The sequence below is a fragment of the Anomaloglossus baeobatrachus genome, chromosome 2, assembly GCF_048569485.1.
Source record: "Anomaloglossus baeobatrachus isolate aAnoBae1 chromosome 2, aAnoBae1.hap1, whole genome shotgun sequence".
Lineage (NCBI taxonomy): Eukaryota > Metazoa > Chordata > Amphibia > Anura > Aromobatidae > Anomaloglossus > Anomaloglossus baeobatrachus.
The window spans coordinates 692473429-692498656 of NC_134354.1; the positions used below are offsets into that span (position 1 = coordinate 692473429).

A 25228-nucleotide genomic window follows, 5' to 3' on the forward strand; every position below is an offset into this window, starting at 1 on the left:
GGCTAGAAAATGTTAAATTCCACATGGCAACGAGCAGTGGGAGTCTATGTCTGGCACAACATGCAATAGCCAAGGTGGAGTTTTTAATACAGTCGATGCTAACGCTGTGGATCTGGGAAGCAGATGTCAAGGGAAGTCAGAATTTATAAGAAACATATGGGCTTAGGACAAATGTATAATGAGCACCATGTAAGCTGAAATTAATGTGGAACAATCGCAGAGAAAGACAGCGCTGAATGCCGAGTAGGCCGCGTTTCTCAATACTCCAGTCATGAAAACATGAAGCCACCACCCTGGGCAATCTGATAGATACAGAAGAGGAATAAACAAAGTCAGAGCCATGAAAATACGCTGCCATCCAACACTGTGGTGGTAGACGTAAAGTGCTGTCATGGGGCAGTTCATCCATTACATGCTATGACAGAAGAGGGCCCTGTGCAAAAACAATATTTAGGCCCTTTAGCGCCCAAAAGCTCATCAAAATGCACAACTGCACCTGCTTTGGAGGTAGAAAGTGACCCCTAACCTCTCGGGCCCCTGTGCGGCTGCACAGGTTGCACCGATGATATGTCCGCCCCTGAATCTTGAACCCCGCACCCATATTGAGAACAGACCCATTTAGTCCATACATGCCCTGTGTGTTATCCGTGATATTATACTATGATGAGTAGATATGAACACTTACCTTCATTATTCTGAAGTGCCGGGATAACTGGTATCAGAACACACTGCAATGATAACATGTCACTGCTGATCTTTATGTTCCCCGACAATAATCCTCCAAAATAATTGATATACCTGTACAAAAGAAAAAACTTAGGTGATTACAATCTAAGACTATGCTCAAACAGAGATTTTTTAACTTTTTCTATAAATCATATCCGTCTCCTCCTATTTATTTTAATATCTTTGCTGTTCATAGTAGGGTTTTTATTTTTTTCACCCCTTTAGGTTTGTAGGGAAAAAAAAAAGTGTTAGTTCTTTGATGTGGATTCCTCTTAGAGTATGTGCCCACGATCAGGACCTGCGGGGCTGTGAGACTCCTCCGCAGGAGAATGAAGGAGACCGCAGCGACCCGTGCCCACGATCAAGATTTGGTTTGCTGTGATCTCTCGCTTGTGTTCTCCCTACGGAAGACACTTGCGACTCTGCAGCAAAGAACTGACATGCTGCGGCCCAGAAAAACCCCACTGTAGGTCAGTTTTTTTGCACATGCTTTTTCCAGCTATTTGTTTCACCATTCAACAATAAAGAAACTGCTCGCTTTCTTGTGACAGAGAAAATATGTTTTAAGTTAATGAGACTAAGCTAGAATACCAGATATAGACAATAGATAAGAGTGGCACTCAAGACGGAAGTGCAATGTTTTTCTCTCATTCAACCATATATGAGGAAATGCTGCACTCGTGGAGAGGGTTAACCAGTAATGATGAGCAGACACTACCACTCTTGGGTGCTCCGTGCTTGAAATGAGCATGTCAGACATTCGGATCGGCTGAACTCGAGTTCAGAGTAATGGAAGTCAATGGGAAACTCAAGCATTTTTCCGGGAGATCTCCTGGAAAAATGCTTGCGGTTCCCATTAACTTCCATTATACTTGGTACACAAGTTGCGCCTATCCGAGTAAATGTAGAAACCTGGCACTCAAGATAAATGTGAATAGTGGTCTTTTATTGAGAAGAACTTGTAGAACAAGCACAAGCACAGACGTTTCGGTCAAAGATCTTCATCAGTGCGTGCGGGGGGTCCTCAGAAGGTATAGCAACTTGGTAACTGGCGTAGTCAGGTATGACGCGGTGTCCACCGCTGTCTATGTGGCAATGTGGACAATGCGGACCATGCCAGTTGCCTAGTTGCTATACGTTCTGAGGACCCCCTGCACGCACACTGATGAAGGTCTTTGACTGAAACATTTGTGCTTGTGCTGATTCTACAAGTTCTTCTCAATAAACGACAACTATTCACATTTATCTTGAGTGCCAGGTTTCTACATTTACTCGGATAGGCTCAACTTGTGTACCAAGTATAATGGAAGTTAATGGGATACGCAAGCATTTTTCCAGGAGATCTCCCGGAAAAATGATTGAGTTTCCCATTGACTTCCATTATCTACTTGAGATGGTTTTGGACCCTACTTGAGCACTACCCCAGAAGTGCCGTGTGTATCAACTCATTGAGCCTATCCGAGTGTCTGACTGCTCATTTTGAGTACTGAGAGCCCAAGCATGGTAGTGCTTGCTCATCACTATTAACCAGTCCAAACCATTTTAACAATTTTTACCTTGAAAAATCATTTGAATCTTTGGAAATCTCATGTTGTACTTGTATTTTCTCAAGGGGTTGTTAAAGTCCTCAATTTTTTACGACACAATGAAATTGTGAAATGAAATGAAATGAAATTTAGCTAATTGTCTCCTTATGTAAATTGACTAATCTCATAGTCTTCATAGTCTTGTCACTTGCTTTTTGGTGTGAGGATTCATCTTAAGATCTCTTTTTATTGTTTATAAAGAGCGTCTGACTTGTAACTTTTCTGCTTTCTCTTTTGTGCATTTTTTTTCATTGAATTTTGGTTCAAATGTGGGATTTTCCTTAATTCTAGAATGATTTCCTACGTTATTTTGATATAAATTGTCCCAAGTCCAACTACAGATATTTATTTAATTCCTCTATGTGGCCTAATTATCCCAGAAGGTTTTTCCAAGTCTGTGCCACAAACTGTTCACATGAAGCCTCATCATGTTTTTTTTTTTTTTTATCAAGAGCAGATTATCCAGGTTCACAAAGTGGCCCTAAGTGGACTAGCACTGACTAAGCATCCTCCTTTTTGTTTCATATCCGGAAAGAAGAACCATGGACAATTTCCAAATGTCCTTTTGTTGTTTTTTTTTGTTTTTTATTTATGTGCTAATTTTAAAATAAGGTCTAGATTAAATTTTTCTTAATCAGGATAATGTGCCCTAATGAGAGTAATAACGCCAATTCTAATAGCCCCTATAAATCATAGAGTTATGTTTAATAAATAAAAATAAGTATTTAAGGGGGGAGCTAAAGCCTAAAGTGTTAAATTAAACAACAATCCCATAGAAAGCCCACATATATAGATATGGATATAACTAAAGTCCCAAATAATAAAATATATCTAAATGGGGAAAATTTTTAAATTTAAGGTTAATAATATTCACAGATATTTTATTAAGGGGGGACTGTGGAGGTCACCTGAGCTGTAGTATGTTTGTTTAAATGTAATAAGAATATCTGTGTATATAACTAATCAAGATGTAGATGCAAAATTATCTGTCTGTCTATGTAGCAATTGCACAGACCTATAGTATAATTCAAAGTTGTATAATTATGAAGGAGTTAACTAAAGATGATGAAGCCAGAATGTGAAGCTGCAAAGTCTTAACAGTAATGTCCACACAGAAAGAATGTTTTAATGAACATCTGCTGGGAGAAATAGGGGAGTGACACTCCCATAAACTCTGTGTATCATTTTCAAGGCCGAAGGTGCCTTCTGTAATAATTAAGTTTCTTTCAATATAATAATGAGCTCAGTGGGTATCGCTGACTCAAGGAGAGAGCATGTTGTCTGTGTGTTCTTTGTCTTATATACATTGATATATATCGGCACTAATATACAGCTAATGTGACATCGTCTCTGGTTATCCCAAACAAAGACTCCATTAGCAGTCTTCAACGCAAATTCCTTCCTTGACATTATCAAAAGTCACAATAAATTATGCAAATTTGTGATGCAAATAAGTAAAAAAAAAATTAAATTGATTTACTGTAAAATCCTTAGGTGCTTTAAACAGGGGCACAACTACAGTCATTGGCGAAAGTGTTGGCAACCTTGAAATATGTTTCAGTAAATGAAGAATTCTCCCAAAACAATATTGCAATAACACATGAGAACACATGAAAAAACATCCCAGAAAAACAAAGAAAAAAGCAAATTGAACATAATTTCACACAAAACCTCCAAAATGGGCAGGCAAAAATTGTTGGCACCTTTCCAAAATTGTGGGTAATCAACTTTGTTTCAAGCATTTGATGCTGGTTCAAACTAACCTGTGGCAAATAACAGGTGTGGGCAATATGAAAATCACACCTGAAACCAGATAGAAAGTGGAGAAGTTGACTCAATGTTGTCTGTGATAACCCCTTGAGAAAATACAAGTACAACAATGTACAAACATGATATTACCAAAGATCCAAATGATTTTCCAAAGTAAAAATTGTTACAATGGTTCAGCAACCCTCATCAAGAGTGCACAGGTTTCTCATCACTGGTTGTATGAGAGAAAACAATAGCAATTCCTTCTCGATCGCCACTGTTTTCTATGGCCATAGGATTTTACAGCACTGGCTCCGACAGAGCAGACGCTAGCTAAGAGAAATGCTCAAGATGCTGCCTAGCTCAGTGCAGCTCGTAGGAAAGACTTTGGCCGGTACGTGCTGTCTGTTATTAGCAAAAACGTACTATACAGTGATTATAGATGATTATACCATAGAGCCTGCACTCAAATAGTTTCCTTGTGAAATTGGAGGTACGTGTTAAGTTGGGATAGGTGATACCGTATGCATCACTGGGGTCTTATCTCTGGCAGACCCATAGACAAGAACTCATACCATGAAGCACAGCCGCTTCTCTATGTAAATGAGACACAATAAAGCCACGTTTCCAGGATCGGTGAGGGTCCCAGTGGTAGGACTACCACTTTTAACCTGTCCTGTGAATTGTTGATAGCTTACTAAGATGTGACAACCTTTTTAACGGGACTAATTGTAATTCCTGACACAGTCAGTGGAGGAGAGTGGTATGAGTGGTATTATTCTAATCATATAATGTCTATAAAATATATTCGGCCTTAAAGGAAGCATATACTGTATATATATATATATATATGGTAACATAACACTAACGTAATGCAGTGGGTACTGAAAGTATTTAGACCTCTTTAAATTTTTGCATTTTTTGTTGCATTGTAGCCATTTGGTAACTTCAAACCTATTTTTTTCTCATTAATGTAGACTCTGCACCCCATCTTGACAGAAAAAAATAGAAATGTCGAAATTTTTGCAAATTTATTAAACAAGAAAAAAACTGAAATATCACATGGTCATAAGTATTCAGACCCTTTGCTCAGTATTGAGTAGAAGCCCCCTTTTGAGCTAGTGCAGCCATGAGTCTTCTTGGGAGTGATGCAACAAGTTTTTCACACCTGGATTTGGGGATCTTCTGCCATTCTTCCTTGCAGATCCTCTCCAGTTCCATCAGGTTGGATGGTGAACGTTGGTGGACAGCCATTTTCAGGTCTTTCCAGAGATGCTGAATTGGGTTTAGGTCAGGGCTGTGGCTGGGCCAGTCAAGAATGGTCACAGAGTTGTTCTGAAGCCACTCCTTTGTTATTTTAGCTGTGTGCTTAGGGTCATTGTCTTGTTGGAAGGTGAACCTTCGGCCAAGTCTGAGGTCCAGAGCACTCTGGAAGACATTTTCTTCCAAGATATCTCTGTACTTGGCCGCATTCATCTTTCCTTCAATTGCAACCAGTCGTCCTGTCCCTACAGCTGAAAAACACCCCCATAGCATGATGCTGCCACCACCATGTTTCACTGTTGGGATTGTATTGGGCAGGTGATGAGCAGTGCCAGGTTTTCTCCACACATACCACTTAGAATTATCACCAAAAAGTTCTTTCTTCATCTCATCACACCAGAGAATCCTATTTATCATAGTCTGGGAGTCCTTCATGTGTTTTTTTGCAACTCTATGCGGGCTTTCATATGTCTTACACTGAGGAAAGGCTTCCATTGGGCCACTCTGACATAAATTCCCAGCTGGTGGAGGGCTGCAGTGATAGTTGACTTTGTGGAACTTTCTCCCATCTGCCTACTGCATCTCTGGAGCTCAGCCACAGTGATCTTGGGGTTCTTCTTTACCTCTCTCACCAAGGCTCTTCTCCCACAATTGCTCATTTTTTCTGGATGGCCATGTCTTGGAAGAGTTCTGGTGGTCACAAACTTCTTCCATTGAAGGATTATGGAGGCCACTGTGCCCTTAGGAACCTTGAGTACTGTAGAAATTATTTTGTAACCTTGGCCAGATCTGTGCCTTGCCCCAATTCTGTCTCTGAGCTCCTTGGCCAGTTCCTTTGACCTTATGATTCTCATTTGGTCTAACATGCACTGTGAGCTGTGAGGTCTTATATAGACAGGTGTGCGTCTTTCCAAATCAAGTCCTATCAGTTTAATTACACACATCTGACTCCAATGAAGGAGTAGAACCATCTCAAGGAGGATCACAAGGAAACGGACAGCATGTAACTTAAATATGAGTGTCTGAGCAAAGGGTCTGAATACTTATGACCATGTGATATTTCAGCTTTTCTCGTTTAATAAATTTGCAAAAATTTCTACATTTCAGTTTTTTTTCTGTCAAGATGGGGTGCAGAGTGTACATTAATGAGAAAAAAAAATGACTTTTTGAATTTACCAAATGGCTGCAATGAAACAAAGAGTGAAAAATTTAAAGGGTTCTGAATACTTTCCATACCCACTGTATATATGAGGTTTTGTAGCCATCTGCCTCTGACTATTGGAAAGCTATTTTTACTGAAGCTCAAAAAGGTTTATTATTTCCACTATATTATGGAAAAAATTGATTTTTGGACCATCTGGGGGATCAATTTATTTTTTTCTTTCTTTCTACTTCACCTCTAAGACAACTGCCAACAGATTCAATTACTATTACGCCATTGGACTTCACTAGAAGTTTCCTTGTCATTCCTGTAAGGAAACAAGACTTTACTTTGCCAATCTGTATGGCAGGAAATTAGTTGGGAAAAAAGTGTTCTGCGGCTCCTGATAACAGGACACGGGGCACGTGAATACTTCTCTTTTAGAACAGGAAAAGGTCCTGATTTCCCAACTGCATGGTAGAATAACAATATTGAAGTGTTCTGGCATTGTGTGTGAGCCGTGAATAATGCTACAGTTCTCGGGATCACTGACGTTACCGGTTTTTCTGCACTGACCTGCGCTGGGATGGATGAAGCGATGACGAGACCTTATCTTCACAGAACTTTCTCATGGCCAAAGTGCTGAGTGCCTGATCCACACTGCGAAAGGAGCGGAAACAATGCGTGTGACTGACGGCGAAGGGAAGGGGGGAGAGATAGGAGGGGGCATGAAAATATGGGAAATAGAATATGCTACTTAACCAACCCATGAGATCATGAAATTATTCATTTACTCGGCGTCTGGTGTTTTTGCTGATGCTGTGTACAACCTATATCCTGGAGGCTGGCAAGGAATATCGGAAATTCTATAGCGGAAGCATCTCAGTTGCCGACCGCTGGTTTCCATCAGACGATAAGTCTTCGATCCATAGTGATTCGCAGCATCTCGCATAATTCTAAAATGTGCATGTAACCTTACCACGATACAGAAGAGATCAGAACGGGTTCCCCACCTACAAACCCTTTAGGGCCAGGTTTACATGTTATGAGTCTGCAAAGGCCCAACATGTAACGTGATTGACAAGATTACGGCGGCACAGAGTGTTCATATGCGGCATATCATCCCTTTATAATAGTCCATAGTGTCTGACAATAGGAGGCCATTCATTCATGTGCCAGTGACCTCAAATGACTTTATAACATATATCCTGGAGGCTAGCAAGGAATATCGGAAATTCTATAGCTGAAGGATCTCAGTTGCCAACCGCTGGTTTCCATCAGGCGATAAGTCTTCGATCCATAGTGATTCGCAGCATCGCGCATAATTCTAAAGTGTGTGTGTCACCTTCCCACGATACAGAAGAGATCAGAAAGGGTTCTCCACCTACAAACACTTTAGGGCCGGGTTTACATGTTATGAGTCTGCAAAGTCCCAACATGTAACGTGATTGCCACGTGTACGGCGGCACAGAGTGTTCATACGCGGCATATCATCCCTTTATAATAGTCCATAGAGTCTGACAATAGGAGGCCATTCATTCCTGTGCCAATGACCTCAAATGACTTTTTAACATTTCAGACTGATTTAGTTTACAACGACAACCATCATAATGCCCTGCAAACAGTCACTACTTGTCATAATTGCTAGCTGGGATAAAACAAAAACTGAAAATAGCCCTTAAAGGGGTATTCTGATCTCCAAGATCCCATCCCAATACATAGTAGGTGTAATAATAATATTAGCAAATGCCTCCAATTAGAAATGTAGTATAACTCACCTGATATACCTCATGTGCAGGGCATTGCAGCTTAGGTATCCATGGTTATGACCATGAGTAACTAGCTAACTAGCTGTGACTATATGATTGGTCGTAACGATTGATACCTAGGCTGCAATGCCCTGCACATGAGGTAAGAGACATGGCCATATCAGCAGAAGTATACTACATTTCTAATTGGAGGTACTTGCTATTATTATTATTACACTTACTACATATTAGGATAGAATCTTGGAGATGAGAATACCCCTTTAAGGGTGAATCCTTTGGCGCAGTTCAAGGTATCCACCTCATCTGATGGTGCAGACTGCCATTTATCCACGAGGACTGTTACTATACATGTGAATTATGGCAAGAACTGAGGATTCATATGCAGTCCTTATATAGTGCGTTGTAGACTAGTTCAGTCAAAAAAGCACAATCTATAGGAAGTGAAAGCTGCACACTAAATTCAGAGAAATATAAACAAGCATAACTGCTTTATAATACATAAGGAATGAAAAATACAATTAGCCATATGAAAAATTGAAATGTGACATTACATGACTGCTGAGGAATATTTGAAGAAAAAAAAAAAGAGATATTTAGCTAATGTATTGATCAATTCATTACTGCCCCATAACCACTTCACGGTAATCTCATATTTATGGGGTCCCTAATCAAATATTACCTCTATATGTGGATAAAACCTGCTTGTGTGTATGGGTGCCTAAGCAAAGGTTACCTCTATGTGCAGTTGAAACCTGCTTCTGTATGGGAAGCCAGGGAGCTGGATATATAGGAAATTGAATAAACATGGCTGAAGGGTGGGACTGGGTTCTCAGACAGAAAAAACTGCCTAACAATTGGTTAGGTACCCATACACAAGCAGGTTCTAACCGCATCGCATACAGAGGTAACATTTGGTTAGGGACCCCATAAATAAGAGATTACCGTGAAGTTGGTTATGGGGCAATAATGAATTGATCAATACATTAGCTAAATATCTCTTTTTTTTTCAAATAATCCTCAGCAGTTATGCAATGTCACATTTCAATTTTTTAATTTTTCATATGGCTAATTGTATTTTTAATTCCTTATGTATTATAAAGCAGTTATGCTTGTTCATATTTCTCTGAATTTGGTGTGCAGCTTTCACTTCATGTAGACTAGTTCAGCGCACAGGCCAAAAATGTGGTGGTGCGAAATTTTGCTAAAGGGGCACTTGAAGAAATTGCAATCATTGCACATTGTAGATACTGATAGTGTTCCTTCCAAATAATATTATAATCAAATGGTAGCATATAATGACTGAGACTTGCCAATGCAGGTCAATCGCGGCTCATCTGACATTGTTATCCAATGTGACCCCGGCAGCCAATCAGCGGTCAGTATACGGCTGCTGTGCTCTCACTTCTTCCATTTCTCCAATGTTCACAGCTTCAGACAAAACTCAGATAAGTGGAATTAGTAAGAGCGCAGGGGTCACGTAGCACAACAATGTCACGCAAACCCTTTGAGACCCGGAGCTGACATTGATAGAGCAGCTCCAGTGAAGGAGGTGATTATATAGTGCTCTTATTTTACAAGGGGGACTACTTTATTTTAAAAGGGTTTGTCCAGGCAGTGGACACCGTATTAATTATTAGGATTATTTTATCATACTAAAAATATTAGTAGCAAATGAAAAGAATCACAGAATACCTTGCGGACACCTTGCTGTAGTGCATGTAGGATGCGATCACCACTCCTGTCTTCCCCAGATTTCCCTGACAAAAGAAAGGAACATTACAAATTCATGGTGACACACAGTGACCTATACATTTGTCCAAGGTATAGGGAATAAATCACTGATATTATTTTTTGTATATACAGTTAGGTCCAGAAATATTTGGACAGTGACACAATTTTCGCGAGTTGGGCTCTGCATGCCACCACATTGGATTTGAAATGAAACCTCTACAACAGAATTCAAGTGCAGATTGTAACGTTTAATTTGAAGGTTTGAACAAAAATATCTGATAGAAATTGTAGGAATTGTACACAATTCTTTACAAACACTCCACATTTTAGGAGGTCAAAAGTAATTGGACAAATAAACCAAACCCCAAAAAAATATTTTTATTTTCAATATTTTGTTGCGAATCCTTTGGAGGCAATCACTGCCTTAAGTCTGGAACCCATGGAAATCACCAAACGCTGGGTTTCCTCCTTCTTAATGCTTTGCCAGGCCTTTACAGCCGCAGCCTTCAGGTCTTGCTTGTTTGTGGGTCTTTCCGTCTTAAGTCTGGATTTGAGCAAGTGAAATGCATGCTCAATTGGGTTAAGATCTGGTGATTGACTTGGCCATTGCAGAATGTTCCACTTTTTTGCACTCATGAACTCCTGGGTAGCTTTGGCTATATGCTTGGGGTCATTGTCCATCTGTACTATGAAGCGCCGTCCGATCAACTTTGCGGCATTTGGCTGAATCTGGGCTGAAAGTATATCCCTGTACACTTCAGAATTCATCCGGCTACTCTTGTCTGCTGTTATGTCATCAATAAACACAAGTGACCCAGTGCCATTGAAAGCCATGCATGCCCATGCCATCACGTTGCCTCCACCATGTTTTACAGAGGATGTGGTGTGCCTTGGATCATGTGCCGTTCCCTTTCTTCTCCAAACTTTTTTCTTCCCATCATTCTGGTACAGGTTGATCTTTGTCTCATCTGTCCATAGAATACTTTTCCAGAACTGAGCTGGCTTCATGAGGTGTTTTTCAGCAAATTTAACTCTGGCCTGTCTATTTTTGGAATTGATGAATGGTTTGCATCTAGATGTGAACCCTTTGTATTTACTTTCATGGAGTCTTCTCTTTACTGTTGACTTAGAGACAGATACACCTACTTCACTGAGAGTGTTCTGGACTTCAGTTGATGTTGTGAACGGGTTCTTCTTCACCAAAGAAAGTATGCGGCGATCATCCACCACTGTTGTCATCCGTGGACGCCCAGGCCTTTTTGAGTTCCCAAGCTCACCAGTCAATTCCTTTTTTCTCAGAATGTACCCGACTGTTGATTTTGCTACTCCAAGCATGTCTGCTATCTCTCTGATGGATTTTTTCTTTTTTTTCAGCCTCAGGATGTTCTGCTTCACCTCAATTGAGAGTTCCTTAGACCGCATGTTGTCTGGTCACAGCAACAGCTTCCAAATGCAAAACCACACACCTGTAATCAACCCCAGACCTTTTAACTACTTCATTGATTACAGGTTAACGAGGGAGACGCCTTCAGAGTTAATTGCAGCCCTTAGAGTCCCTTGTCCAATTACTTTTGGTCCCTTGAAAAAGAGAAGGCTATGCATTACAGAGCTATGATTCCTAAACCCTTTCTCCGATTTGGATGTGAAAACTCTCATATTGCAGCTGGGAGTGTGCACTTTCAGCCCATATTATATATATAATTGTATTTCTGAACATGTTTTTGTAAACAGCTAAAATAACAAAACTTGTGTCACTGTCCAAATATTTCTGGCCCTGACTGTATTTTCTGATTTGTAAATGTTACTATTTTCTATACATAACTATGGGGGCAGTTTGGTTCTGATACAAGAGAAATATGGACAATAGGAAACAAAAGATTGCATATATTCATTGGCAGAATGTACTGGGCATGCTCTGTGACCTGTGCAGAGGCGACTGTACAGAGAGGGGGAGGATCTGAGCTGTGATCTTCTATTGTTATATCTTTATAGGTGAAATGTGATGTAAGTTATTGTAATCCTGCCTGTGATAATAATGAGACATGGCTCTATTCAACTAGAAGTGTCAAATTAGCCTTAGGCTCAGTCACTACCTTGCAGTGCATCTTAGCATTGGGCTCAGTCTATACCTTGCAGTGCAGGACAACCACATGCTGTGGGTCTTTGTTTAGCCAGGCCTCCATTGCTTTACAGATGGAGCATATCACATCAAGAGGTGGTGCATGACAGTCTGCCCAGAAGAACTCCTGAACCTAAAAGACCAGAAAAGAAAGGATCACTTAAGTTGTGCCGTTATACCATTAAGGCTATGTACGCACTAGAAAAGTGATTTTTCTCAAGAACATTTCTTGAGAAACTTCTGGGAGTTGAAGATTACCGCACCAAAACCGCGGGAAAAACGCATGCGTTTTTGCCACGGTTTTGCAGCGATTTTGCCGCGTTTTTTCCGCAGGTTGGTCCCTGCGTTTTTTTATGCTGTAACTGCAATAAATAATATAGATAATAGATAGATAATAGATAGATAGACAGACAGATAATGGATAGAGGGAAAGATGGATAGATGAATAGATAGATAGAGAGATAGAGAGATAGATAGATAATAGATAATAGATAGACAGATAGATAATGGATAGACAGAAAGATGAATAGATAGATAGATAATAGATGAGAAAGACCTATATAATGTCCCACCTCCCTACATATTCTAAGCTGGCACCCTTTAGTGACTTTCATGTGGCACTAAAGGGTGCTTAGCCTTGAATTTAGCCAAAAAATAAATAAATAATTAAAAAAAATGACGTGAGGTCCCCCCATCTTTTGTAGCCAGCTAGGGTAAAGCAGACGGCTGCCGCCTGCAGACCACAGCTGGCAGCTTTACCTTGGCTGGTAATCCAAAACAGAGGGCACCCCACGCTGTTATTTTACATTTAATAAATAATTTAAAACAAAAAACGTGGGGTCCCCCCAAATTGGATCACCAGCCAAGGTAAAGCGGACAGCTGTGGTCTGGTATCAGACTAGGGAGGTCCACCATTATTGGACACTCCCCAGCCTAAAAATAGCAGGCCACAGCCACCCCAGAAGTGGCGCATCCATTAGATGTGCCAATCCTGGCGCTTTGCCCCAACTCATTTCGTTGCCCTGGTGCGGTTGCAAACGGGGTAATACATGGGGTTGATGCCAGATGTGTAATGTCACCTGGCATCAAGCCCTGGGGTTAGTGATGTCACGCGTCTATCAGATACCCGACATCACCAACCCAGTCAGTAAGAAATAAAAAATAGACAACAAAAAAGTTTTATTTGAAAAAACACTCCCCAAAACATTCCCTGTTTCACCAATTTATTGAAAAGAACAATCAATTCCAGGTCTGGCGTAATCCAATAAGGGGGTCCCAAGACGATCCATACCATAGTCAATGTCCCAGTCAATGAAGAACAGAATGTTCCCCATTGGCTGGGAGAGTAGTGCAGTGACCTGAGCTAACATCAATAGGTCAGCCCAGGTCACTGCAGGGCATAACGAGCGCCGACGTCATGAGGTTAGATGAGATCATTACCTGCAGTGACGATCTCCTGCTCTGCTGATGTTAGCGCTGTCACTGACTTCTATGCCCGCCACGTTCTCAGCAGTATCGCAAGAGCCTGTGACATCTGCGCTAGTCACAGTCTCGGGCCGCCCGCGAGACGGGCATAGAAGGCAGTGACAGCGGTGACGTCAGGAGAGCAGGAGATCGTCACAGCAGGTAATGATCTCATCTAACCTGACAGCAGCGCTCGTCATCCCCGCGGCTGCTAGCATTGCAGTGTGAGAAGCTGCTGATACTGCAGGGTGGGCAGACACTGACACATTGCAGTGCAGGCAGCCGCGGGGCTGGAGCGGGACACAGATTGCACGGGCACCCGACGGAGGTGACACGGAAGTGCTTCCATGCGGCGTCCAGGGAGTGTGATGTGTGTGTTTATGCTCTGCTCCGCTTCCTCTTCCTGTCATAATGACATCACTTCCCTGCAAAACGCAGGGTAGTGATGAACATTACCGCAGGTAAACCGCGGCAATACCGAGGGTATACCGCACATCATTTGCTAGCTGCGGTATACCCGCGGTATTTCGCGATTACATTACAGTGAATGGAGTGAAATACTGCAGGTACCTGCAGAAAAGAAGTGACGCACATTTTCTCAAGAAATTTTCTCAAGGAATTCTGCGGAAAGAATTTTCTTGAGAAAAAAACGCAGTGTGCGCACAGCCATTTTTTTTCCCCATAGGTTTTGCTGCGAAATGTTTGCAGAAAGATTACAAACATTTCTCATGAAATTTCTGCAGCAAAACCGCGGGTAAAACCGCGAGTAAAAACACAGTGTGCGCACAGGGCCTTAGAGAGGTTTTTTGAAGCAGTGTTGCTTGGTAAATTCAGCATTACATATATATGAACGAGACTGATATGTAAGAATCCCTCCAACAGGTCAGAAAAGACAGAATAGCCAAAGCCAGATTTTACGGGAGGGAAAAGGACTAGGGAAAGAAATATAAGACAAGAGGTGCTATGTCTGGAGAAGGGGCACAAGTCAAGGTCACGGACAAGGCCGACTGATCAACCACAAAGAGCTGGTTTGGCAAAGAGTCAAAATAAAGCAGCTACCACCCGGTTCACAGGAAGATTGTTCTCATATAGACGCTTATATATTTCCTGTATAATAACCTATTGATGAAAGTGAATGTGTTTCTGCGGTGTGTGGGGGAAGGGAGGTCATGGTGGTGAGGCTGAGGGATTATTATGGAGGGTGGGGGGTTGGTGGGGTAAGGAAAAAAGCACAAGAAGAGGAAAATAATGAGTAATATAACAGAAACACTTCCTAGCATATGTGACTATCAAAGATCATGGCAATATGGTGCTTAATGCTGGATTTACACATCTGATCTTATCAATCAGCATCAGGACCCCCTGAGTAATGTCAGAATCAGACTCGCTCCGAGTCTCGAGAATTGTACACTCGGATCTGGTATATGCACAGATTCTGGTATATTCATGGATTCTGGTATATTCACGGATTCTGGTATATTCACGGATTCTGGTATATTCACGGATGTGTGAACAGATCCAGGACGTTCCTGAGGTCCATTTGCCGTCTGATAAGAAAATTGGGGCAGCACATGGATATTTCACATGGATGTGCGAATATAGCATAAATCCGACAAGTGACCATAATCTCTCCAAGGCCACGCATCCTCTACCCAGACTCAATAGCAATAATCACTTATGAATACATTTACCTTTGGGTTGAGCTTTTTAATGTCATGTCTTTTTCTTGACAGATTAAAAAACTGTAAAAAAAACAAAAAAACATCTGAATAAAGAGATAACAGCAACTTTAAGGAAATATTTTAGTGTAAGTGGACAGAAAGTCCTATGGACTCACATAATAGGATTGCATGGTGTCCATTTAGGCATCACCATGGCTGCTATAGTCATAAAAGCTAAGCAGGTGAGATGCTTCCAAGATACATCCAATGTTACAGCCATTCTAAGTTTTGCAGAGGATATGAGAGGAGATCTCTAGGCTTTAGATGTACTGGAGAAGTTTTTATTATAGGGGCTCTCACCATGTACTTGTCCTCATGTTTGGATCTCAGCATGCTTGCCACCTCTCGCAGGTTGCTTCGATATCGCTGTTCCTCCAGGATGGTGGGGAAGAAGACGCTAATGATACGTTCAGTAATATATGTCAGGTCCAGGTCATAGCTGCGCTGGATCACTTGATCTAGGCTAAAACTCCTAGAATAAAGAAATAGATCTGGTGATCACAATAACCTGACATATTCCACACTATTATTTAAGGAAGATTAAATGAAATACCACAATGTCACAGCAGCATGACGCTCATACCCTAATTACAGAGGAACCTCTACACAGGACCACCGCTTTGAGAAGACCAACTCCATATCCAGACCAGAATCCCTGCGACTAATTGTCAATTTCACCATATATTATCAATACTGGTATCACGCCAGAGCGTACAGCATAATACAAGGGTAACAACGGGAATAGTATAGAAGGAAGCCTTTGCCGATATCGAGAGGGGACAAAGGACACCTCCTGCAACTCACCTGAGTCTGTACCCTACGCTCCCTAATGTCCCTATGCAGGTCCTTCTCCCTGATGCCGTCATGTGCCTAAGCCTTCGCTTGCCCTGAACTCACCCAGGCTAGTGAGCAGGCTGGCAAGAACACTAGTCTCATGACAATATTAAACACAAGGTAAGGGAGACAGACAGAGGAAAAATAGACACAAAAAGGAAAACAAGCTCCTCCAATGCAGCTATATGATTAGAGCAGTAATATAAGTGTCTCTCCTCACCTTGGTAGAGAGCTCCTTTGTTTGACATTGATAGATTTGGTGGAACCCTGAAAAATACAAAAACATGGCAATTGAGCATAGAGAATGGATAAAAGGTATGTATCACTGCAGTCGTAGTCAGGGATCTAGCATTCAGGAGTCTGGGAAAGATGAGTAACACCTCTATAGATAATTTCATTGTCCCCATAAAACAATGATGAATCTTTCTATCTACCCCTGGAAGCAACCACCAGTGCAATGCACAATAAGGGTGTGGGCCCTAACCTTGTGGTGCTTAATAAATAAACTCTGGAAAAAAGGCAGCACTCCAAAAGAATTGTGTGAAAATAAGCTGTAATACACTGGAGAGCGGATTCATCATTTCTTTTGTATTTTGTTGTTTAGTTTGGTGTGTTTTGAGCCTGTTTTTTGTTTGCTCCATATTAATTTCCGCCTTTTTTATAGTCCCTTTTTTATGTGCTTGCTCTTCTTTGTGGGTTGGGGTTTCCTTCCACTTGTACCCCGTTCCAGCCCGTCAGAGTGATTTTATGTAAGCCAGAAATTTTGGCTCAAATTTACACCTTTTTGCGAATTCATATCTAAGCTGCAATGCCCTGCACATAAGGTAAGAGACATGGCTATATCAGGAGAACTATACTACATTTCTAAATGGAGGTTTCTTACTATTACCACACCTATTACATATTGGGTTAGATGGGAATACCCATTTAAGGCTGGTTTCACATCAGCGTTTTTCTGCCGGTCGGCAAAAAAAAAACGCAAAACGCATGTTACCGGATCCTGTTGAATTGGACTTGAACGAAAGCAAACGCAAGTGTAATTTAATGGATCCTGGGGGGGGGGGAGAGAGGAGAGAGAGAGAGATCCCATGTTTCAAGACATGTTTTGTACAGCAAACCGGATCCTTCAAGCCACATACAACCGCAAATGTGAAAACCGGATCCGGCGCCCATTGAAATACATTGCAGCTACCGCCGCAATGTACAGGATCCGGTGCAGTTTTTGAACGGAGGTGAAAAACGCAGCATGTTGCGTTTTTGATAAAAGGTAAAAAACTGCAACTCACCGGATCCTGACATTGCCGCATGCAAACGCATGTTGCCGCAGGTCCATTGACCTTACATTGAGCAGACAACGGATCCGGTAACATGCGTTTTGCGTTTTTTTGCCGACCGGCAGAAAACGCTGATGTGAAACCAGTCCAACAGATGCAGTTGCTCTTTGTAAATCTTTTTCCAAATCCCCCATAAATTTAATAAGTAGTTATAGAGCATAACAGAGGCTGATATAATGAACTAGATTAATTTTATCATTAATTACGGGCACTTTCCATAGATCTTGCTCTTACTCGGTGGTTGTGCATATACAGTATACAGGAAAGACTATTACTAACCACTGGCTGACGCCAGGGGATACTGGGCGCAGACTTTGTAGCCCACCATGAATGTGAGTTTATAGGGTAGCCTTTATATAAAATGATGAAAGCTCCTCAGTTAGGGTAGCACAATGAGGCCGTCAATTCTTCTCCGGCACACAATCATCTTGTTTCCATAGTGGATCAGTTATACAATTCTCAGCAGAGCCGCCACTCCCCTTGTTTCCCTCTTGTTCCAGCGCAGGATTGCAAAACTCTAATGAGAAAAGTGGCTTGTGGTGTTTATTCAGGAGCAACAACAGCACAAAAAGCAGAATAAAGCCAGGAGGTCGTGAATAACAACGAGATTCAGCCAGGAAAGAATTCCCTTTACCATGGCCGATGCTTTACACGCCATTGAGTCACTTACACAATGTACATGTAAAATCCAATTTCACTGGCATGTCCAACCCTCGACATTTTACTATAGGTTATATACATAACAAAATGTCAGGTTTAGATAAATGCTTCATTTAATATGATGATGGAAACCTAAATGACCATGTGTATGATAATCCAAAGCTGCATTCATAGTTCTGCTGACTACTATTGAAAACAATCAGGACATTTTTCACCACACCACCAAAGTTGGCCATACACATTAATGCCATACACATTTGTGTCGCCCTGGGCAAGCCAGGGGACACAGATAACAACACACACGCACCCCACATTCCCTGTAGATACACCAGCTAACCCACAAATCCTTGTTGCCTTCCTCCAGAGGCTGATGATTCACACCAGGGGGTGGAGCCAGGCGGTTGGTGTCCGCCCACCGAGGAGCTCACAGCTCTGGAGGCAGGAAGTACCAGGAGATAGAGTTTGGAGGAGGAAGTGGAAGGAGTGAGTTGAGCCCAGGCAGGGCAAGATTGAAGTCTAGTTAGGGGAGTGAAGGAGGAAACAACAGAGTGTAGCTCAGGAGGGAGCTAGAGCAAAGTGAAACAGCAGTGGAAGTGACAGAAAGCCTGAAGTTGGTCTGTGGCTGTGTGCCCAGACGGAGTCAGCAAGGTCAGCAGACAGTGGTGAAGATCTGCAGTGGGACTGTCTGGAGGTTGCTGGAAGGGCCACGGAGGCTGTGTGTATCCGGGGGTCTGGAGCAGTATACAAAGGGCATTCAGCACCAGAGCAGGGGCTTTTCGGATCCCAGCAAGGCTTGGAGTCGCTGTAAATTGCTAAATCCGTTAGTGAAGGGGACGTAGATCCCCCAACAAGCAAGTCCTGATTGACGGCAAAGGTCCAACCACAACGGGGAAACACCGCCACCGCCAAGGCACCAGTTTCCCAGGGCCGGCGCCTGCGGGCAAAGTGTGGAGCTCCTCCGGCACAGATTGCAGTCGGGGAGCGGGTAACCGGTGGGAATCCACCGCTACCAAACAGACATTTCAAAGGTGCAGGGAAGAGACCGTCACCGCTAACTGCAGGGAACCGCAGCACCGTGAACCGTCCGAGGGACCCGTCCAACCAGCCGTTTGTTTACCGAGAACTGTGTCGTGTTTACTGGCTGAGTGAGTACCTCAGTGCCGCAAGGCACAGCGCTGCCCCTGCGCCCCTGCACCCCACCAACCCCTACCCACGGAGGGGAAACACAACAACTGGCTGCTCCGCATCACCATCCCCGGGATCCCCATATTGAGCAGCGGTGGTGAAATCACCACAACCGTGGGTGGCGTCACGGACAATAAACAATCTCCCAACCAAAACATCCCCTTTTCACTCACGGGCGAGGAGTGTCGCTCGAGAAACCCCGGGATCCGGCCCACAGCTCGAGCCACCACTGAGCAGCTGCCGGACCCGAGCAGAAGGGGTGAGCGTAGTGTGCCGACACCCTCCTCCCCGCCCGCGACACATTAATGGTGGCCAAGCCTGATGATATTGACTATCTACTGTGTACGGTGCCTGTTTGACAGTCCCCTATTTTTAGAATAATGCCGGGATAGAGAAAGATGGGGCGGTTGAATTTCAATATGTCCATTCCTTGTGTTTCCAGGGAAGACAGTTTTACAGAAGTGTCTGATAATTAATTATTCTACTTTCCCCATATAGAAGACATAAATACTATACCAAGCCAAGTGGTCATGTATGATGTAGCATCAGGAGAGTTAGCTAGTGCCCTATTATTAAAACAGCCTGGACATTGGCTAATATATATGTAGCGCCCCTGAACCCATCAGGGCACTATTAGGTACTGCATCCTGTCACCGATGCAGGGCCTACCCCCAGGAACCTAAAAGCTCAATGCCGGTACCATTCTATACACATCCCCAGTTCCCTCACCCAGATAGGGATGACTGACTAGTTGGGGACCCAATGGATGGCCACCTAGGTGTGAAGCTGATCCAGTCCACTAACCAACAGCAAGGGGGGGAGGAGACAGACAGTAGTCAGTTGGTGGATTAGTGGAGACCAGTGAAGGAGACAGACGTGTCTCAAAATGGGGTCATGTAATGGTGACCTGACAGGCGCAGGAGAGTGGTTGCTAGGGAGGGTACAAAGAGGTACTCCTGGAACCAAAGCACCGACGGGGCACAGGGCTCTAGGTTAGGTGAATGCTCTAAGCAGCCTAACAAATACCTGCACAGAAAGGGAACCTTCACGGACCTGACTGACCCAAAGAATCAGAGGGCACCAGGAGTAACAATTGAGCCAGGGACCGGAACAGAACACCGACCCAACAGGGTTCACACTGCCTGCCGTACGGACAAAAGCCTGACAATAAACAGGAGCGGACCCCTAGACACTCCAAGCTACATGGTTCCACACAAGTAAAAGAGAGGTGCGGGGAATGAAGCCATCAGGGTACCACACCGTCATTGGGACTACAAGGACCAGGGATCTGAACGAGCCGTCCAGCATTGCCTACCTCAGTGAGTAAAAACCAAAGTTGCACTGCATTCTTATCGTGTGGTCTCTGTCCTTTCCACGCCGCACCCCATCATCTACACCCTCGGGCTCAGCCCTACTTGCGGAGGGCCCAACATCCCAGCTGCCATCACCACCAGCCCCAGCGGTCATAAACTGTGCAGCGGCGGCTCTCTCTACTTAGCCGCAACCCGCAAGTGGCATTACGATATACAAACTCTTTCAAATCCTCTGTAAATATCTCCTTATTCAAAAGCACCCCCAGGGTCACGGAACCGGGCAACGGCCACAGTACACCCGTGACACAGCATCCCCGTATATATACGGCCTGAGAGTTAGTATCCCATAGTTCTGGGCGGTACATATACTAATGTTGAGGTGAAGGCAGGCGTCCCATAGGGGCAGGGGCGGAATGATTGCGGTAGAAGGGATTGCGACTGCAGACAGGCCCGAGGGTACAGGGGGCCCGTCAGCCCCAGCCCCTGCTTTAGCTGAAATGCATCACGATGCAGAGACCCATCGGGGCCCTGTACTGCAATACATGCTGCCGGTCAAACAGAAGCCAGCAGCTTTCAGCAGTGTCCAGATGGCTGAGGCAGCGCATGACAATGACGTCGTGATGCCATAGCACGGACGCCAATGAAAGCTGCCGTCCACTGCATGCCTCTTTTTTGGTTTTCACCAAATCCATCTTTTCATCTTGTCCTTTTATGAAGTCTATTTTATATATGTCTGCCTGTTTTTCTTCTTTGTAGTTTCTTACTGTAAGGCTACATGCGCACGCTGCTTCTTTTTCGTGTTCACAAAATGCAGCCAAAACTGCAGCCAAAACTGCAGCCAAAACTGCACCGTGTCAGAGAGAGCCTGGAAATGTCACAAAAAATGTAGGTGCTTTTTTGGTGCATTTTTGCTGCTTTTTTGGTGCGTTTTTGGCTGCAGTTTTGTCAACAATTGTTTCATGTATTTTTCAGTTCAAACAAGCCCATAAAGCTTGTTGAATTGGAAAAAAAAAAAATTAGAAATAAATAAATAATTAAAAAAAACGGTGTGCGGTGCGGTCCCCCCCAATTTTAATGCCAGCCAGATAAAGCCATACGGCTGAAGGCTGGTATTCTCAGGATGGGGAGCTCCACGTTAAGGGGAGCCCCCCAGCCTAACAATATCAGTCAGCAGCCGCCCAGAATTGCCGCATACATTATATGCGACAGTTCTGGGGCTGTACCCGGCTCTTCCCGATTTACCCTGGTGCGTTGGCAAATCGGGGTAATAAGGAGTTATTGGCAGCCCATAGCTGCCAATAAGTCCTAGATTAATCATGTCAGGCGTCTATGAGACCCCTTCCATGATTAATCTGTAAATTACAGTAAATAAACACACACACCCGAAAAATCCTTTATTAGAAATAAAAAACAAACACATTCCCTCATTACCAATTTATTAACCCCGACAAAGCCCTCCATGTCCGGCGTAATCCAGCATGCTCCAGCGTCGCATCCAGCAGTGCTGCATGGAGGTGACCGGAGCAGCAGACACCGCCGCTCCGGTCACCTCCATGCAGCTAATGAAGACAGCCGCGCGATCAGCTGAGCTGTCACCGAGGTTACCCGCGGCCACCGCCGAATCCAGCGGTGGCCGCGAGTAACCGCTGACAGCTCAGCTGATCGCGCTACAGCGTGGAGCCTGCGGCAGCAGCGTGGAGCCGACGGCAGGAGCCTGGAGCCGGCGGCAGGAGCGTGGAGCCCGGGACTTTCAGCGGCGGCGGCGGTGGCGGTGAGAGGGGTCCATCATCTCCCCTGTGCGGGGACCGCGGTACTTTGGGGAGGACGGGACTATCAGCGGCGGCAGCGAGAGGGGGATGGACGTTGGCAGCTGAAAACATTGATTTTTCCCTCTCGCTGCCGCCGCTGCTGATAGTCCCGTCCTCCACATCATCTCCCCTGTGCGTGCACGCTGGGGACAGTGGTACTTCGGGGAACACATGGAGGACGGGACTATCAGCGGCGGCAGCGAGAGGGAAAAATCAATGTTTTCAGCTGCCAATGTCCATCCCCCTCTCGCTGCCGCCGCTGATAGTCCCGTCCTCCACATCATCTCCCCTGGGGACAGCGGTACTTCGGGGAACACTGAGGACGGGAGGGACCACTTGCCTGACCTCACTTCCTGACAAATCACCTGCGTTTTTGCTAGCAAAAACGCAGGTAAAAGGCAGGTAAAATGCACCACTTTTGATTAGCATGCATTTTTCCTGCGTTTTTGATGCCCTCATTGATTTCAATGGGTGACAAATGTTGACAAAAACGCAGGAAGAATGAACATGGTGCATTTTTTTTGTCACAAACTTTTGACAAAAAAAACGCTGACAAATAAACTGCAGTGTGCGCATAGCAAATCTGACTTCTCATAGACTTTGCTGGGAAGTCAGATGTCAGAAAGTTCTGCTGACAAAACTGCAGCCAAAAAAGCAGCAAAAAAGCAGGAAAAAAAGCAGCGTGCGCATGTAGCCTAAGTGGGGTTTAGGCTTTCTTAGATCATCAATCTAAATCATCAATTGTGACGACTTTTTTAAAAGTTGTAAAATTTGGATTAATATACTCCACTTCTCCTTAGAATGATTTCATGTATACTAGAATTGCTTTTTGCGACTTTTTTTTTGCAAAATGCACAACTTTTTGCACTAACAAATCACAAGAATGGCTAAAAACTGAAAAAAAGACCAATTTTGCCTTTGCGCAAAGCTCATAAGCCGTGTGCAGCATTTTGACGAATTTGGCACAAAAAAAGTCAGCAAATACCACAAGACAGAAAAGAAAAGTGGCTTAAAGAAATCCTGAAATGATGAATTGGGCCTATAATATTTGCAATTATAAAATATAGATAAAGAGATCTAGAGATTTCAGAAAGATCTGTATACCACAGTGTGTTCCTGATTTTGCCTTTTTCTCGCCCCTCCTCCTCATCTTCTCTAGAACTGGCTATGTCACACTCTCCATATATTCAGCCAAGAAAAACTTCACACAGAAACGCAGCCACGTCCTGCTCATTTCCATCACCCCTTCCTTGCCAGCGCCTCGACTTTTCCCTGTATTTCTTAACCCCCTACCTCCTTACCATGTGCTGGATGCAGGGGCCGGGAGCCGTTCTTCTCCTCTGCAGGAAAGAACATACGTTAGTATATAAATAACAGGTTATATCCGAAATCAACCTCACAAAGAGTTCATTTTTGCATTGAGACTTAGGCAACGGTGCTCTTATCTGTAATTTCTTTGGCTACAATTTTTTTCTCTGAAGCTATCTTTAATTATTTACATATAAAAAAATGGAAAACTCTTAATTTAGTTAAAAAAATAATGGATATGACACAATAAATAACACCATGTAATCTGTATTGTAAGCAGTTCTGACAATTTCTCCAGGGCAGATGGCTGATAGTCCCCAAATTACAATATGGGTCAAATAGGAAAGTATCAATTCATATCCAGGCTAGGACTGGCCAGCAGGAGAGACGGTGAATTCCCTGGTGGGCCCTTATGGCTCCACAACATTCCTACATGAGCAGTAGCACAATATTTTTGGTTCACTACATACAGACAAAGACAACATGTCATCATTCATTTAATAAACTACCAGGTTTAGTATTATTTAGAAGCATAGGTGTGAATACTTTTATGCCCCAAAAAAGACAAAAGTATTCTAGGAGTGACACCTTTATTAACTAACCATTAAAATTATATTTGCAAGCTTTCAGAGCACAGGGCCTCCTTCATCAGGTAAGTTTACAAATGCCAGAAGAAGGGGTCTCTGTCATCTGAAAGCTCGAAAATATAATGTTAATGCGTAGCCAATAAAGGTGTATGTGCACACGGTGCGTTTTTCTCGGCGTTTTTGCGCGTTTTTCGGGTGCGTTTTTGGCCTCAAAACTGCATGACTTTGCTTCCCCAGCAAAGTCTATGAGTTTTCATTTTTGCTGTCTGCACACAGCGTTTTTTTTCAGCTGCGTTTTTGTGGTGACCACAAAAACGCAGCATGTCAATTATTCCCGCGTTTTTCACTGCGCTTTTCATCCATTGAGTTCAATGGGATGTTGAAAGACGCAATGAGAAACGCAAATAGCTGCGTTTTGGTGCGTTTCTAAGACCAAAAACGCAGCTATAAGCGCAGGAGGTGGGTAGTAAAGTGACGTGTACAGGAAGAGGATTCCTTCTGTCAGTATACACAGAAGCGTGAATCCTCCCGGTACCGTCACCGTCGCTTCCACCTCCCGTCCTGTGCATGTATGCTGCCGTGCGGCGCCATGTACAGGCAGGAGGTGGAAGCGGCTGCGAAAACAAAAGTTAACAGTAGAATAAAAAAAAAAAAAGTTATACTCACCTGTCTGCAGCCTCGCGGTGCCATGCCCACTCCCATCTCCTGTCACGGTATCGCCGCTCCCGCTCCGGCTGTGTGCAGTCTCCCCGGGGAAGGACCTTGCTTGCAGGACCTGGCGATGGATCACCTGATGCAGTCACCTGACGCATCAGCTGATCGAGTCTCGGGCTGACGCGGGCGCCCGGCCGGTATCAGCGGATGCGTCAGGAGACTTCATCCCTGATTACCGGCAGCTGCTGCAGCGATCGGACAGGATCAGACTCCCGC

General features: G+C 43.6%; 1 protein-coding gene across 4 annotated transcripts in view; it reads right to left on the minus strand.

Moving 5' to 3' along the window:
• Positions 1-25228, minus strand: part of TNS2 (tensin 2) — a 261754-nt gene that overhangs the window by 48275 nt on the left and 188251 nt on the right. For all 4 annotated transcript variants that reach the window (XM_075337232.1, XM_075337231.1, XM_075337234.1 and 1 more), the window contains exons 5-12: positions 23705-23743; positions 16324-16370; positions 15570-15741; positions 15240-15290; positions 12095-12217; positions 9927-9991; positions 7042-7125; positions 686-798 (exon numbers count right to left, since the gene is read on the minus strand). In XM_075337232.1, coding sequence (XP_075193347.1) covers positions 686-798; positions 7042-7125; positions 9927-9991; positions 12095-12217; positions 15240-15290; positions 15570-15741; positions 16324-16370; positions 23705-23743 — 694 coding nt within the window. The remainder of the gene's footprint in view (positions 1-685; positions 799-7041; positions 7126-9926; positions 9992-12094; positions 12218-15239; positions 15291-15569; positions 15742-16323; positions 16371-23704; positions 23744-25228) is intronic.